This window comes from Manihot esculenta, chromosome 18 (assembly GCF_001659605.2).
Source record: "Manihot esculenta cultivar AM560-2 chromosome 18, M.esculenta_v8, whole genome shotgun sequence".
Taxonomy (NCBI): domain Eukaryota; kingdom Viridiplantae; phylum Streptophyta; class Magnoliopsida; order Malpighiales; family Euphorbiaceae; genus Manihot; species Manihot esculenta.
In genome coordinates this window covers 18,579,258-18,594,504 of record NC_035178.2, presented here as the reverse complement: position 1 = coordinate 18,594,504, position 15,247 = coordinate 18,579,258, and the positions used below count along the sequence as shown (strand labels likewise).

The 15,247-nt window shown below is 44.0% G+C and overlaps 1 protein-coding gene across 1 annotated transcript; it reads left to right on the top strand.

Moving 5' to 3' along the window:
* The first annotated feature begins 1,081 nt into the window (after positions 1–1,081).
* Positions 1,082–2,104, top strand: LOC122722413 (extensin-like). Its single transcript, XM_043953110.1, has 2 exons — positions 1,082–1,550; positions 1,845–2,104. The coding sequence occupies exons 1-2, from the start codon at positions 1,082–1,084 to the stop codon at positions 2,102–2,104; spliced, it is 729 nt and encodes a 242-aa protein (XP_043809045.1).
* The last annotated feature ends 13,143 nt before the right edge of the window (positions 2,105–15,247 follow it).

The window sequence follows — 15,247 nt, the reverse complement described above, 5'->3', positions numbered from 1 at the left end:
CTCCATATAGGCTGATTTATGGGAAAGCTTGCCATCTACCTGTAGAGCTTGAACACAAAGCCTATTGGGCTGTCAAAAGGTGTAATCTCGATGAAAAAAGAAGCTGGAGTCCACAGAAAGTTGCAAATTCAAGAGCTTGAGGAGATCCGGCATGATGCATATGAAGCTTCATGGAATTACAAAGCAAAAACCAAAGCCTTCCATGACAAAAATATCTCCAGAAAACACTTCCAGGTTGGTGATAAGGTTTTGCTTTTTGATTCAAGGTTCAAATTATTTCCTGGGAAGCTTCGGTCTAGGTGAATTGGGCCATTTGTGGTTGAGCATGTCTATCCACATGGGGCTATTGACATACGGAGTCCACAAACAAGCAAAGTTTTCAAAGTTAATGGACATCGTTTGAAGAAATTTTATGAAGGATTTACTGTTCATCTTGTGGAAGAGATCCCCTTGGATCCCCCTTCCCTAGACTGCTGAGCAAGACACTGTTGTCCAGCTCAAGACAGAAAACAAGGCGCTACTGGGAGGCAACCCAACTGAAGCAATCTGCCCAAATCATAGCCCAGTCTAGGGCAAATCGCCTGCATGCACCATAGTCACAAGTAATTGGGGCAAGTGATCTGCCCAAATCGACAGCCCAAATCAACAGGGTTCACCCCAGTAAGAGTAAGATCAAACTAGGCAGTTGCACCAAAGAAGTGATTTGCCCAGGTGATTTGACCAAATCGTTAGGCCAAATCAACAACTTTGCCTACCAACAGAAAAAGGCGTGAACAGTACCAGCCATGCAACAGCAAGGAAGAATGTGATTTGGCCAAGTGATTTGCCCAAATCACTGACCAAATCACCCTGTCAAGAAATCAGAGACTCAGCATTTAATGATCAGGGCAGCTCAACTACCCCAAATCACTTTAAATAATTTTTATTTTATTTTCTTCCTTTTCACGCTATCTCTTTCTGTTTCATCTCCTCTTTCTCTTTCAAGTCTTCCCTCACCGACGACCACTGGCTACACCAAACCACCATGGCCAGAACAAAGATGAAAGTCACCGGCGGCCCCGGAATGTGGAGGCGACGCGGGATGCCTAGGCCCATCCGCATTCCCACTGACAGTGATGAAGAAGCAATGGAAAACCCATCACCCGTCCCCAACGACGCCGACACTGAAGCAGCCGATGAAGCAAGAAACACCGTCAGTCCAGCAACTCAGACCTATCGTCGTCGGACTAGGGCGTCGTTGATTGCACCACCACCTTCCTCACCGTCAGTCGCGACAGACACCCAGGAAGGGGAGATGCCTGAAGAAGACACTCCTTCCACCAGTCATGGCCAGAAATGGCCAAGAACACCATCACCACCACCATCACCAAGCCCGGAGCAACAACAAGGGACACCCAGTGCCACACCTCCCGTAAGCCAAGAAGAAGGCGAGTTGCCCAGCGATTTGCCCAAACCAACCCACCCTGATCACATCACTCAGACCCTGACGTTCAACAAGGCGTCCGAAAGGGCCAGGCTAGACAGAGTTTCATCTACACCCTACCACCCAGGTAAGTACATTCACCTTGGCACTCTTCAAGAACCGAGACTCTAACGCCAGGTACGTACCTTCATCTCTGCCATTAGTTGGGACAAATTCTTCTTCCTCCACTTTCCATCCTTCACTGAACTCACACATGAGTTCTTCACTACTTTCTATTTTGATAGACCAGCCATGCACAACCTGCACACACCAGACATCATTGGATTCAGGCTATTGGGACAGCGATTTCGCTTGTCCCTGCAAGAGTTTGGCACTGCCATGGGCTGTGAATGCCCTGACTCCACCTGGGATTTTTCTGCAGAATTCAATCCCAGCACTGCTTATCTGGAATTATGTGATAACCCCCCTGATTCTTACTCGCCCACCAAGTCCAAGGACCTGTACCTCAAAAATCCAAGCTTGAAATACATTCACAGGTTTCTAGCCTACACATTTTCTGGAAGGAAGGATGCACCCAACATCCTGATCAGAATGGAGCTGTACATACTGTGGAGCATGCACCACCACCAGAAACTACACTTTGGTTATTGGGTTGCAACCCAAATATGCAGCATTATCTAGTACCACTGCCCCCTGATCCTTGGGCACTTGATCACTGCCATTGCAGTGAACCTGAAACTTTTACACACTGCTCATACTGACCTCACCCCCACTAACAAGCCAACCCCCCTGGACCTTCGATCTTTAGATGATATGGGGCAAAGTGGGGGACATTTTTTCTCTTTCGCCTGCAGGACCTCTCACACCATGCCATGAGCGTGTATTCAAGAAGAAGAAGACACAGCCTGCCCCAGCAGACGGGACAACAGGGGAAACAGAGCAGGCACCCCCAGCAAATAAACCACCTCCTGTGGCACCATAGCAGGAAGCACATCAGGACCCTAAAGACATAGCCCCAAACCAGACAGTTGAGGCTCGTCTCAGCAGAATTGAGACCAGAATGCACAACATGGAGCACTTGTTGTGTAATACCCGGCTAGAGTCCGGCACCGGAATTCCTGTTGTTTGGTGGAATCCGGGGTGTCGGAATTCTAGAAAAAGGTAGAATTTATGTTTTACTAAGTGGTATGATTTGTAGTGATGTTTTACGGTTAATGGAAGTGAGTTTTGAGTTGAATAACCTAAGGCAGTTGAGCCAAGTTCGGCCGCCGAAGATAAGTTCGGCCGCCGAAAGTGCCCAATGTTCGGCTTCCAAAGGTAAGTTCGGCCCCCGAATGTTGCATGGTTTTGCATGCGATTCGGCAGCCGAAGCTGAGTTGCTTAGCCAGCAGGTTTGTATCCCTTAGTCAGCATTTTGGACAGGTGTTGTCACCAGATCCTGTCCAGAAGTTGGCCACGTCTCCCCTGGTTTATTTGCTGAGTTTGAGCAGCTCATGCAAGAGTTAGCTAGTGTGCAAGAGATTTTGAAAGTGTTAAAGAAAACAAAAAACTAAGTGTTTGAGAGTTTGAGAGTGTGAAGAGGGGTGGTTTGTTTCCTTTGATCAGAGTGTTTATCTTCTTATAACAGGAGGTAAGTGATGCTCTTGAACATGTTTTTATGTTTTTTGAAGGTTTTATGGGAGTTATGGAAGGAGATGCATGCTTAGGTTATAAATGATAGTTTTGATGATTTATGCATGTATACATGTTTATGTGTGATGTTTGTTTTGTTGTTTGGGGTTATGAGATAGTTTTGGACCCCTGTGATCATATACATGAGTATATGTGTGTTGAGGAGTTGGAGTATATATGGGTTGAGTGGTTGAAGGGAAGGAGGAGATGGTTTGCCGTTGAAGCTGAGTTCTGGATGAACTCAGGTTCGGCAGCCGAAGGTGCATTCGGCCGCCGAACCTCTTGCATGGTGGCTTAGGCTGCCACAGCTTGCCCCCGCGAGTTGTGCATGTTCGGCTCTGTTTGGGGGATTCGGCCGCCGAAGGTGCCGCCGAAGGTGCTTGAGTTTCGTCTCTGGAGAGGACATTCGGCCGCCGAACCTGCCGCCGAAAGTGTTCTGTCCAGCTTTCCTTTGCTTGCTTTGCATGACTATTCGAGAGAGTTTTAGGGGATTCTTGGGGAGTTTAAATAGAGTTAGTCATAAGCTAGTTTGGTCCCTCATGTGCATTTATCTGGATAGGTACAGACCAGAGGAACCAGAGAGAGCAGCAGTGAGTACTGCTCCAGAGATTCAGAGCCTGCAGAGTCAGTCAGTCCAGTTAGCCCGAGGTGAGTGGAACTAAACTTATGACTTTTAATTGAACTACAAACTGCTTTTGAGCATATCTCATGCATCATGTTTATGCCATAGGTTGATTGCATTAGTATTCACGAATATGTTGCATTGCATCGTTATTTGATGATGTGAGTAAATGCTGAATGATCCAATAGTCTCAGACAGGAAGTCCAGGAGCCTTTGACTACGCTCTGGCAGGTATAGCAAAGTCCAGGAGCCTTTGACTACGCCCTGGCAGGTATAGCAAAGTCCAGGAGCCTTTGACTACGCCCTGGCAATGGTAAGTACAGAGGTGTTATATACACATATACATATATGACAGGAAGACCAGGTGCTCGATTCTACGCCCTGGCATAGAGTTACTGGGACTATGTGGTGACAGGTTTACTCTTGATGTGGCTTGTCTGTGATATGGTGCATTCCATGAGATCATATTTTACTGAGATGTTTTACTGTTCTACTCACTGGGCTATAGAGCTCATCCCACTCCCTTAACCCCAGTTTTGCAGGTTCAGTGTACAGTGTACAGGGACAGTCCAGCAGAGTACAGGAAAAGTAAAGAGATCTGTAATAGCTTAGAGTGGACATGTAATATTAACGAGAGATGTAATAGTTGTTGCTTGACCTAGTGATGTATGTTTTGTACATGATCTGTATATGTATATATGTTTTCCTGTATGTGAAAAACCAGGCTTAACAGGTATGAGTTAACCCATCTAGAGCAAGCTCTAGTCAGGGCTACAGAGTCCAGAGTACATGAGTACAGAGTACAGAGACAGTGCATGCACAGGTTGAGCCTTGGTTCAGAAAAGAGTTTTATTTTCACATAAAATGTATGATCATGTATGAGGTTTACAGGTACACAGAGAGTATAGCAGGCTTGCTACGGGTTCTGGCGGCCTTAAGCCGACCTGAATCCTAGCGCCGGTGACGGTCCATTTTGGGGTCGTTACAGATTGGTATCAGAGCCCTAGGTTCACATGATCGGACCTATAGAGATAGTGTTGGGCTCAGACAGGTTAGAAGTGGTCAAGCACAATAGGAAATCATGTCCACTAGGATAGGGTCTTGAGTCCTATCTGCTATGATATGCCATGAGTGTCGTATGTGATTGATATGTGATGTTTATGTGCTAAAGTGGTATGATATATGTTGTGTTTCCAGAATAAAGATGCGAGGAACTCGTCGATCAGCTCGATTGACTGGAGTCCCACCAGAGAATGAGAGACCAGCTGCTCGTCCTCCTGCATTGCCAAGGGCAAGGTCTCAGAGATCTAGCAGGGAAGGTATGTCAATAGACCCTAGAAGGTCTGTAGACGAGAGCAGAAGAGGAACAGCTAGGGGAGAAAGATCAGAAGAAAGGAGGGATGATAGCATGGGTATAGGCAGTTTTGAGGAAGGTATGGGAGAATCGCAGGGAGGTGCTCAGACCTCAGGTTTTGGCTATCCAGAGTATCCGATGGGAGGTATGTCGGAGTACTCGAGTTTTGTGCCATATCCTCCTTATATGCCTTATATGCCTTATCCTTACTATCCACCATATCCTATGTATCCCTCTTCCCCTACCCATCCAAGTGTAGCACACTTAGAGCCAAATGACCCAGTACTACCACCAGAACCAGTAGCCCCTGTTGTTGACAGACATGAACCTAGCTCATTTGGAGGTAAAGTCCAAATGACGGAGTACTTGAAATTGGATGCTCCTAAATACAATACGGGAGATGATCCATTTGATTACCTCAGAGCAGTTAGGATGATAACCAGTGAATTGGGAGCAGATGATAGGAGAGCCATTGAGATGGCAGGTTTCACATTAAAATGCAAGAAAGCCAGAGAATGGTTTAAGAATTATGTGGAGCCTAGAATGGACAGCATGTCATGGGGAGAGTTCGCCAATGAGTTTGCAGGGTGGGCTTTTCCTGACAGTTCGAGGGAGATGAAAGTAATTGAATTTGAACAGTTGAGACAGACAGAGGAGATGAGTGTTGATGAATTCACAGATAAGTTCCTGGATTTGCTTCAGTACGTGGGTCAAGCCTATGATACTGATCAGAAGAAAGCAAGGAGATATACGATGAGACTGCATCCCAGGTATGCTTCCTTGATTCTTCCAGCAGAAAAGGAGAGTTTCCATACGATAGTAGACGCAGCCAGGAAAATGGAAGCTAGTGCCAATATTCAGAAACAGTCAAAGGCACAGGCTTCGGGTTCTAAAGCCCCCACACCAAGCAGTAAAAGATGGGATAGAGCAAAAGGAACAAAGAGTAAGTTCTGGAATAAAGTCAAGTCAGGTCTGGGAATAGGTAGTGGCTCAAGCTCTGGCACAGCTCCAGTCTGCAGACGATGCGGAAAACCACATGGAGGAATTTGTTGGTTGGGATCTACAGCTTGTTTTTGATGTGGACAGGAAGGGCATATTGCTCGGGATTGTCCGCAGATGACTTTTGCACCATCCCAGCAGATGAGTTCAGGCAGTGTGGTACAGCCAGTTGTACAGCCAGCAGCTCCAGTCATGCCTCAGACTAGTGGCAGAGGTAGAGGGAGAGGGGTAGCCTCTACTTCAACAGCAGGTTCCCGAGGTGGAAATCCGGTAGCCCCAGCACGGATTTTCACAGTGACACAGGAGGAGGCTAACACGTCGAACACAGTGGTGTCAGGTAATCTCATCATTGGGTGTTCAGATGTGTATGCTTTGATGGACCCCGGTGCTTCTCATTCCTTTATTGCTTCGAGAGCCATAGAGCGATTGGGTTTGATCAGTTCTGAGTTAGAGTATCCTCTCTGGGTCAGTGGACCTAGATGTGACCCATCAGTGGCAGTGTCAGTTTGTCGTTTCAGTCCAGTGTTCATAGAGGGTAGATGCCTTCCAGCTGACCTTGTGGTTCTAGACTTGACAGATTTTGATGTCATTCTAGGGATGGATTGGTTATCTGCATATAGTGCTACGTTGGACTGTCGAGAGAAGCTAGTGAGTCTCAGAGACCAGGATGGGTCAGAGTGTGTCTTCAGAGGAGACAGGAGAGGTACACCCAGAGGTATGATTTCAGCCCTTCAGGCTCGTCGTTTGCTTAGGAGGGGTTGTCAGGGGTTTCTAGCTCATGTGAGAGAGCTAGACAGTCAGGTTAGGGAACCAGCCACAGTACCAGTAGTCCGAGAGTTTCTCGATGTGTTCCCAGACGATTTGCCAGGACTACCACCTGATAGGGAGATAGGGTTTGAAATTGAATTACTGCCAGGTACCAGACCTATCTCTATTCCTCCCTACAGGATGGCGCCAGCTGAGTTGACAGAGTTGAAAGAACAGTTACAGGACTTGGTAGATAAGGGTTTCATCTGCCCTAGTACCTCACCTTGGGGTGCTCCAGTGCTCTTTGTCAGAAAGAAGGATGGATCCCTCAGACTTTGTATCGACTACAGACAGTTGAACAAGGTCACTATCAAGAATAGGTATCCCTTACCTCGGATTGATGATCTATTTGACCAGCTAGCTGGAGCAGGTTGTTTCTCGAAAATAGATCTGAGATCCGGGTATCATCAGTTGAGAGTCAGAGAGGCAGATGTGCCTAAGACAGCTTTCCGGACGAGATATGGGCATTATGAGTTCTTAGTGATGCCGTTCGGGTTGACTAACGCCCCTGCAGCATTTATGGATCTCATGAACAGGGTATTCAGTGAGTTTCTGGATCACTTTGTCATTGTGTTTATCGATGATATCTTAGTGTATTCCAGAGATGCAGAGGAGCATGCCCAGCATCTGAGGATCATTCTGCAGACACTGAGAGAGCATGGTTTATATGCCAAGTTCTCGAAGTGTGAGTTTTGGTTACGGAGCATTGCCTTCTTGGGACATGTGGTATCAGCAGAGGGTATTGAGGTAGACCCCAAGAAGATAGAGGCTGTAGCTAACTGGCCCAGACCCACAACAGTGACTGAGATTAAAAGCTTTCTGGGACTGGCATGTTACTACAGGAGGTTCGTTCAGAACTTCTCAAAGATAGCAGCTCCTATGACCAAATTGACTCAGAAGAACCAGAAGTTTATCTGGTCAGACCAGTGTGAAGAGAGCTTTGAGGAGCTCAAGAGGAGATTGACAACAGCACCAGTGTTAGCTCTGCCTGTCAGTAATGAAGAGTTCACAGTGTTCTGTGATGCATCTCGAGTGGGATTGGGTTGTGTATTGATGCAGAGTGATAGAGTAATCGCTTATGCTTCTAGACAGTTGAAGAAGCACGAGTTGAATTACCCTACCCATGACCTAGAGATGGCAGCAGTTATCTTTGCACTTAAGATGTGGCGGCATTACCTCTACGGGGTTAAATGCGAGATCTTCACTGATCACAAGAGTTTACAGTACATCTTAAGTCAGAGAGAGCTGAATTTGCGGCAAAGAAGATGGGTCGAATTGCTCAGTGATTATGATTGTAAAATCCAGTATCATCCGGGTAAGGCGAATGTTATCGCAGACGCCCTAAGCCGGAAGTCACTAGGCAGTTTATCCCATATAGCAGCAGAGCGGAGACCGGTTGTGATGGAGCTTTATAAGCTCTTTGACGAGGGATTACAGCTAGAGTTGTCTGGTACAGGTGCGTTGATAGCACAGATGAGAGTGACACCTGTATTTCTGGAGCAGATAGCTCAGAGACAGCACGAGGACCCTGAGTTGATGAAAATTGCCAGGACTGTTCAGTCAGGCAATAGTGCAGAGTTCAGATTTGACAGCAAAGGGATCCCTCGCTATGGGAGTCGACTTTGTGTACCAGATAGGGGCAGTGTGAAGGAAGACATTATGAGGGAAGCTCATAATGCGAGGTATAGTGTTCACCCAGGAGCCACCAAGATGTATCAGGATCTGAAAAGGGTCTATTGGTGGCCAGCCATGAAGAAAGAAGTGGCGCAATTCGTGACAGCCTGTGAGGTTTGTCAGAGGGTGAAATTAGAGCATCAGAAACCAGCCGGAATGCTTAACCCATTACCGATTCCAGAGTGGAAATGGGAGAACATAGCCATGGATTTTGTAGTGGGTTTACCAGTAGCGTCCAACAGGATAGACTCGATATGGGTGATTGTGGACAGACTCACGAAATCTGCTCATTTTCTTCCAGTACGGAGTAACTATTCTGTGGATAAGTTGGCACAGGTTTATCTGGATGAGATAGTGAGATTACATGGAGTTCCAGTGTCTATAGTGTCAGACAGAGGACCACAGTTTACCTCCCGCTTTTGGCGGAGTCTGCAAAGTGCGATGGGCACGAGATTGGATTTTAGTACTGCTTTCCACCCACAGACTGATGGACAGTCAGAAAGGACCATCCAGACCATAGAGGATATGCTTCGCCTATGTGTGTTAGACTTTGGCGGTTCTTGGAGGCAGCATCTACCTTTGGTGGAGTTTGCCTACAATAACAGTCATCATGCTAGCATTGGGATGGCTCCTTATGAAGCTTTGTATGGGAGGAAGTGCAGATCCCCTGTTTGCTGGGAAGAGGTAGGAGAGAAGGCTCTTGCAGGGCCAGAGTTAGTAGACATAACCAGTAGAATGGTGCCCATGATCAGAGAGAGAATCAGAACAGCTCAGAGTAGACAAAAAAGTTATGCAGACGTTCGCAGGAAGCAGTTAGAGTTTCAGGAGGGTAATTGGATATTGCTAAAAGTGTCTCCAATGAAAGGAGTGGTTCGTTTTGGAAAGAAAGGTAAATTGGCTCCACGGTACATTGGACCCTTTGAGGTGTTGCAGAGGATCGAAAATGTGTCGTATAAGCTGGATTTACCTGCTTCTATGGAGAGAATTCACCCGGTATTTCATGTTTCTATGCTACGACAGTTTGTGTCAGATCCGAATCAGGTTCTGAGTGAGCCTGAGGTGGAGATTCATACGGATCTCACCTATATAGAGCAGCCAGTGCAGATTCTGGACACGCAGATCAGACAGCTAAGGAACAAGGAGATTCCGATGGTGAAAGTTTTATGGAACCACCATAATCTAGAAGAGTGCACCTGGGAGACGCGGGAGTCTATGCTCCAGCAGTATCCACATCTGTTTTGAGGTTAGTTTCCTCCTTGTGTTTTGTTTTTGTTGTTTTAGGAACATTCGAGGACGAATGTTCTTAAGGAGGGGAGAATGTAATACCCGGCTAGAGTCCGGCACCGGAATTCCTGTTGTTTGGTGGAATCCGGGGTGTCGGAATTCTAGAAAAAGGTAGAATTTATGTTTTACTAAGTGGTATGATTTGTAGTGATGTTTTACGGTTAATGGAAGTGAGTTTTGAGTTGAATAACCTAAGGCAGTTGAGCCAAGTTCGGCCGCCGAAGATAAGTTCGGCCGCCGAAAGTGCCCAATGTTCGGCTTCCAAAGGTAAGTTCGGCCCCCGAATGTTGCATGGTTTTGCATGCGATTCGGCAGCCGAAGCTGAGTTGCTTAGCCAGCAGGTTTGTATCCCTTAGTCAGCATTTTGGACAGGTGTTGTCACCAGATCCTGTCCAGAAGTTGGCCACGTCTCCCCTGGTTTATTTGCTGAGTTTGAGCAGCTCATGCAAGAGTTAGCTAGTGTGCAAGAGATTTTGAAAGTGTTAAAGAAAACAAAAAACTAAGTGTTTGAGAGTTTGAGAGTGTGAAGAGGGGTGGTTCGTTTCCTTTGATCAGAGTGTTTATCTTCTTATAACAGGAGGTAAGTGATGCTCTTGAACATGTTTTTATGTTTTTTGAAGGTTTTATGGGAGTTATGGAAGGAGATGCATGCTTAGGTTATAAATGATAGTTTTGATGATTTATGCATGTATACATGTTTATGTGTGATGTTTGTTTTGTTGTTTGGGGTTATGAGATAGTTTTGGACCCCTGTGATCATATACATGAGTATATGTGTGTTGAGGAGTTGGAGTATATATGGGTTGAGTGGTTGAAGGGAAGGAGGAGATGGTTTGCCGTTGAAGCTGAGTTCTGGATGAACTCAGGTTCGGCAGCCGAAGGTGCATTCGGCCGCCGAACCTCTTGCATGGTAGCTTAGGCTGCCACAGCTTGCCCCCGCGAGTTGTGCATGTTCGGCTCTGTTTGGGGGATTCGGCCGCCGAAGGTGCAGCCGAAGGTGCTTGAGTTTCGTCTCTGGAGAGGACATTCGGCCGCCGAACCTGCCGCCGAAAGTGTTTTGTCCAGCTTTCCTTTGCTTGCTTTGCATGACTATTCGAGAGAGTTTTAGGGGATTCTTGGGGAGTTTAAATAGAGTTAGTCATAAGCTAGTTTGGTCCCTCATGTGCGTTTATCTGGATAGGTACAGACCAGAGGAACCAGAGAGAGCAGCAGTGAGTACTTCTCCAGAGATTCAGAGCCTGCAGAGTCAGTCAGTCCCCGAGGTGAGTGGAACTAAACTTATGACTTTTAATTGAACTACAAACTGCTTTTGAGCATATCTCATGCATCATGTTTATGCCATAGGTTGATTGCATTAGTATTCACGAATATGTTGCATTGCATCGTTATTTGATGATGTGAGTAAATGCTGAATGATCCAATAGTCTCAGACAGGAAGTCCAGGAGCCTTTGACTACGCCCTGGAAGGTATAGCAAAGTCCAGGAGCCTTTGACTACGCCCTGGCAATGGTAAGTACAGAGGTGTTATATACACATATACATATATGACAGGAAGACCAGGTGCTCGATTCTACGCCCTGGCACAGAGTTACTGGGACTATGTGGTGACAGGTTTACTCTTGATGTGGCTTGTCTGTGATATGGTGCATTCCATGAGATCATATTTTACTGAGATGTTTTACTGTTCTACTCACTGGGCTATAGAGCTCATCCCACTCCCTTAACCCCAGTTTTGCAGGTTCAGTGTACAGTGTACAGGGACAGTCCAGCAGAGTACAGGAAAAGTAAAGAGATCTGTAATAGCTTAGAGTGGACATGTAATATTAACGAGAGATGTAATAGTTGTTGCTTGACCTAGTGATGTATGTTTTGTACATGATCTGTATATGTATATATGTTTTCCTGTATGTGAAAAACCAGGCTTAACAGGTATGAGTTAACCCATCTAGAGCAAGCTCTAGTCAGGGCTACAGAGTCCAGAGTACATGAGTACAGAGTACAGAGACAGTGCATGCACAGGTTGAGCCTTGGTTCAGAAAAGAGTTTTATTTTCACATAAAATGTATGATCATGTATGAGGTTTACAGGTACACAGAGAGTATAGCAGGCTTGCTACGGGTTCTGGCGGCCTTAAGCCGACCTGAATCCTAGCGCCGGTGACGGTCCATTTTGGGGTCGTTACATGTTGCAACTGCTAGTGAACCATTTTCTGCCTGCAGACCAGGACAGGCAGTGATTTGGCCGGGTGATTTGCCCAAATCACCTGCCCAAATCACCAACAGGCCAGGAAGTCCCTTTCCCTTTTCTTCTTAATTTTTATATATATATGTTTACACATTGAGGACAATGTTTGCAATAGGTGTGGGGGTACTGTTAGGTTATTTTTGCATTAATTACATTATCTTTTGCTTTCTTTTTGTTTCTTTTTGCATCTTTTTGCCCTATGACACACACCAAATTTTTTTTTTCTTCTCATATATTTTTCCCTTGCACACACACACAGAATTTTGTCTTAGCTTTTGCTCTACTCAGTATAGGTAACAAGGTTAAAAGAGCTTCCTATCTCATGACCCCATTGATTTTTCACCCCTTTAAGCCTAAATTGAATCAATTACAGTGTGCTATCTTCACTTAGGAAGTTCTTTTCTTGAATTGAATCTCTAAATTTGCTGTGGTCAAGGGAAATAAAAACATAAACACATGCAAATAAAAAGTTGGTGTAACTCCCTATGAGCTGATTTGCCCAAACTGTTAAGAAAAGAAAAAGAAAAAGAAAAAGAAAAAGAAAACCAGCACAAAAGCACAAATCATAAAACCTGTTTCTATGGCCAAATAAGCTATGAACAGAGCTAGTAGCCACTTGAACAAGTGACTAACTGAGTAACCGGAGGTGGGTATCACCAATATGCACCTTCGCGTAAAAAAGTTAGTGATTTTTTCAGGCAAGAATAAAAAAGTGCTGCTGAATAAAATAAAATAAAATGCTCAAAGAAGGGCAAATCACTCTTAGAGGTTGCATTGAGCTTATACAAAGAGAATAAGCATGATTGAATCAAAAACTTTTCCTTTGACCATGGTAGGTAAGGGGAAACAAGGAAAAGAGAAGAACAACCTTGGTGCATGTACTCTACACTGTAATACATCAATTTAGGAGTCTAGGGGGGCTGATTAAGTGGTACTTAGGCTCTAAAGAAAAAGGGGCTTGATTAACTAAGTTGTTTGTTGCTTGAGGACAAGCAAAAAGCTAGGTGTGGGGTATTTGATCAAACATAAATTAGCCACATTTTTATTATCTTTATCATTGCTTATTTACACATTTTTCAACTTAATTTATGGTTTTTATCTTATTTTTACAGAAAATGAAGAAATTGAAAAATTGGAGAAAAAATGCAGAAAAGGTTGGAAAAGTGATTGGGTCAGAGTGATTTGGCCAAATCACTCGCAGAGACTGGCCAAATCACTCGCAGAGACAGAAAAACTGGACTGACTCACAGAAAGCGATTGGGGCAAGTGATTTGCCCAAATCACCCGCCCCAATCACATTGACAGCAGAGCGGGAAAAAGGGAAAAATCATATTTAAAAAGAGTAGAAGCCCAAAAACACTTCAAACACTGCCAGCTCAAATCCAAAAGCCACAAGGATGTCCTTCTACCAAGAGAATTCCATCTACAACAAAATACAAGAAGAGAAAGAGGAATCAAAGACCACAAAGACCAAGTCAAAATAGGGATTCCAAACCCTAATTGAACTTGGACTCTCCAGCTATAAAAAGGCAGCCTCCAAACCAGCAAAAGCATCTCTACATCATCGGCAGTTCTGCAAAAGCACAACAGCAAGCCTGCGGCAGTCCCCATCTCTTTCTTTTCTTCTTTTCTTTTGTGATTTTGTCCACAATGAGTGGCTAAATCCATTCTTTTCTAGCTGAAGTTGAGGAAATTCAGATTTGTGATGAATTGGGAGATTTAAAACTCCATTGTTAAACTCTTATTTGCTTTCAATATTTATGCAACTTGATCCTTTATATAATTGTTACTTTGCTTTTAGAATCAATAAGGGCCCATTGCTTTTAAATTGCTTGAGTAATAAATTGTTTGAATGATTTAAGTCTGTAATTGCTTATATTATTCGAATACAAATATAATCAGTTGCATGATCTAGACTTGACCACGCGGTTGGCAAGGATAGAATTGGGTTTTTCTAAGTCTTAATGCAGTCAACAGTTGTTCGATGCTAAATGCCCCAAGGACGTTCCTTGGCAACTTGTCGACTAGTGTTTGATTGGCGAACGTTTCCTAATCGAACTAGAACTAAGGAGGAATTTGGTTGTGAGAAGCGTCTTCCATAACCAAAACTAATTTATTGAAAGAAAATAGGAGTCTTAAATAATCAATGATCAATTCTGAACAAGCTGAATTAGACTCATATTTCAACTAGAATCTCTTTCCCATTGAAATTCTCATTTATTTAAATTATTGCTTTCTCTTGCTTTCTAGATTTAATTCATCAAAACAAAACCCCCCTCTTTTATTTATTTGTCATTTATTTGCCTTAGTCATTATTAGGAAAATCTTTGGTGTCAATTCCCTGTGGTTCGACCCTATTGCCACTATCTGCAAGTTAATCGTTGATTGTTTAATAGGTTTATTTTTTACGGCTTCAACAACCGCTATCATACTCCATGAATGCTACTTGACTATTTGTGTGATTGAGTGTGAATAGCTTGAGCTCCCTATTTATGTCAAAGATTTTATTTGGATTATTGTTTGCAATATGACTCTTAGGATTGTTAGTTATGTGCATGTTGGTATACTTTTGTGCTTCAATCCAAAAGTCTAGATGAAAGAGTGGAGTTGATGATTTAAATTGTTTAAGTACTTGAGAGTAAGTATGGTTCAAGTGTGGGAGTATTTGATAGAGCATAAATTTAGCATATATTCTCATTCTTTTCTGTCACCTATCTAAGTGATTTTCTATTAATTCTACCCCTTTTGTCATATTTTTGCAGAAAAGCAAATGATAGAGAAGATGAGCTAAAATCATGAGAAAAGAAGTTGATTATATGTAGTGGTTGAATAGATTTGACTGAAAATTTGCTCAAGTCTCTGGGCAAACTTCCGAACAGCAGCAAAAGTAGACTTGATGTGAAAAAAGAAATAAAATCAAATCTTTCCATTAAAGAATACACGATCTCACGCGTTTCAGTCCAAATATCACTCCTTTAAGTACAATATGATCTCTCCCAAAAATCAAAGAATCTCTCCTCAAGGAAACTAATCAAAAGGAGATCTCTTATTAAAGTAATTTAAATCAAAATTTTTAGGAAAGTTTAGTAAGGGTTCTACTAGGGTTCAACTGCTATAAATATACCTTTTATCCAGCAGCAGCCGATATATTTTCTCCAGCCTAGTTCTC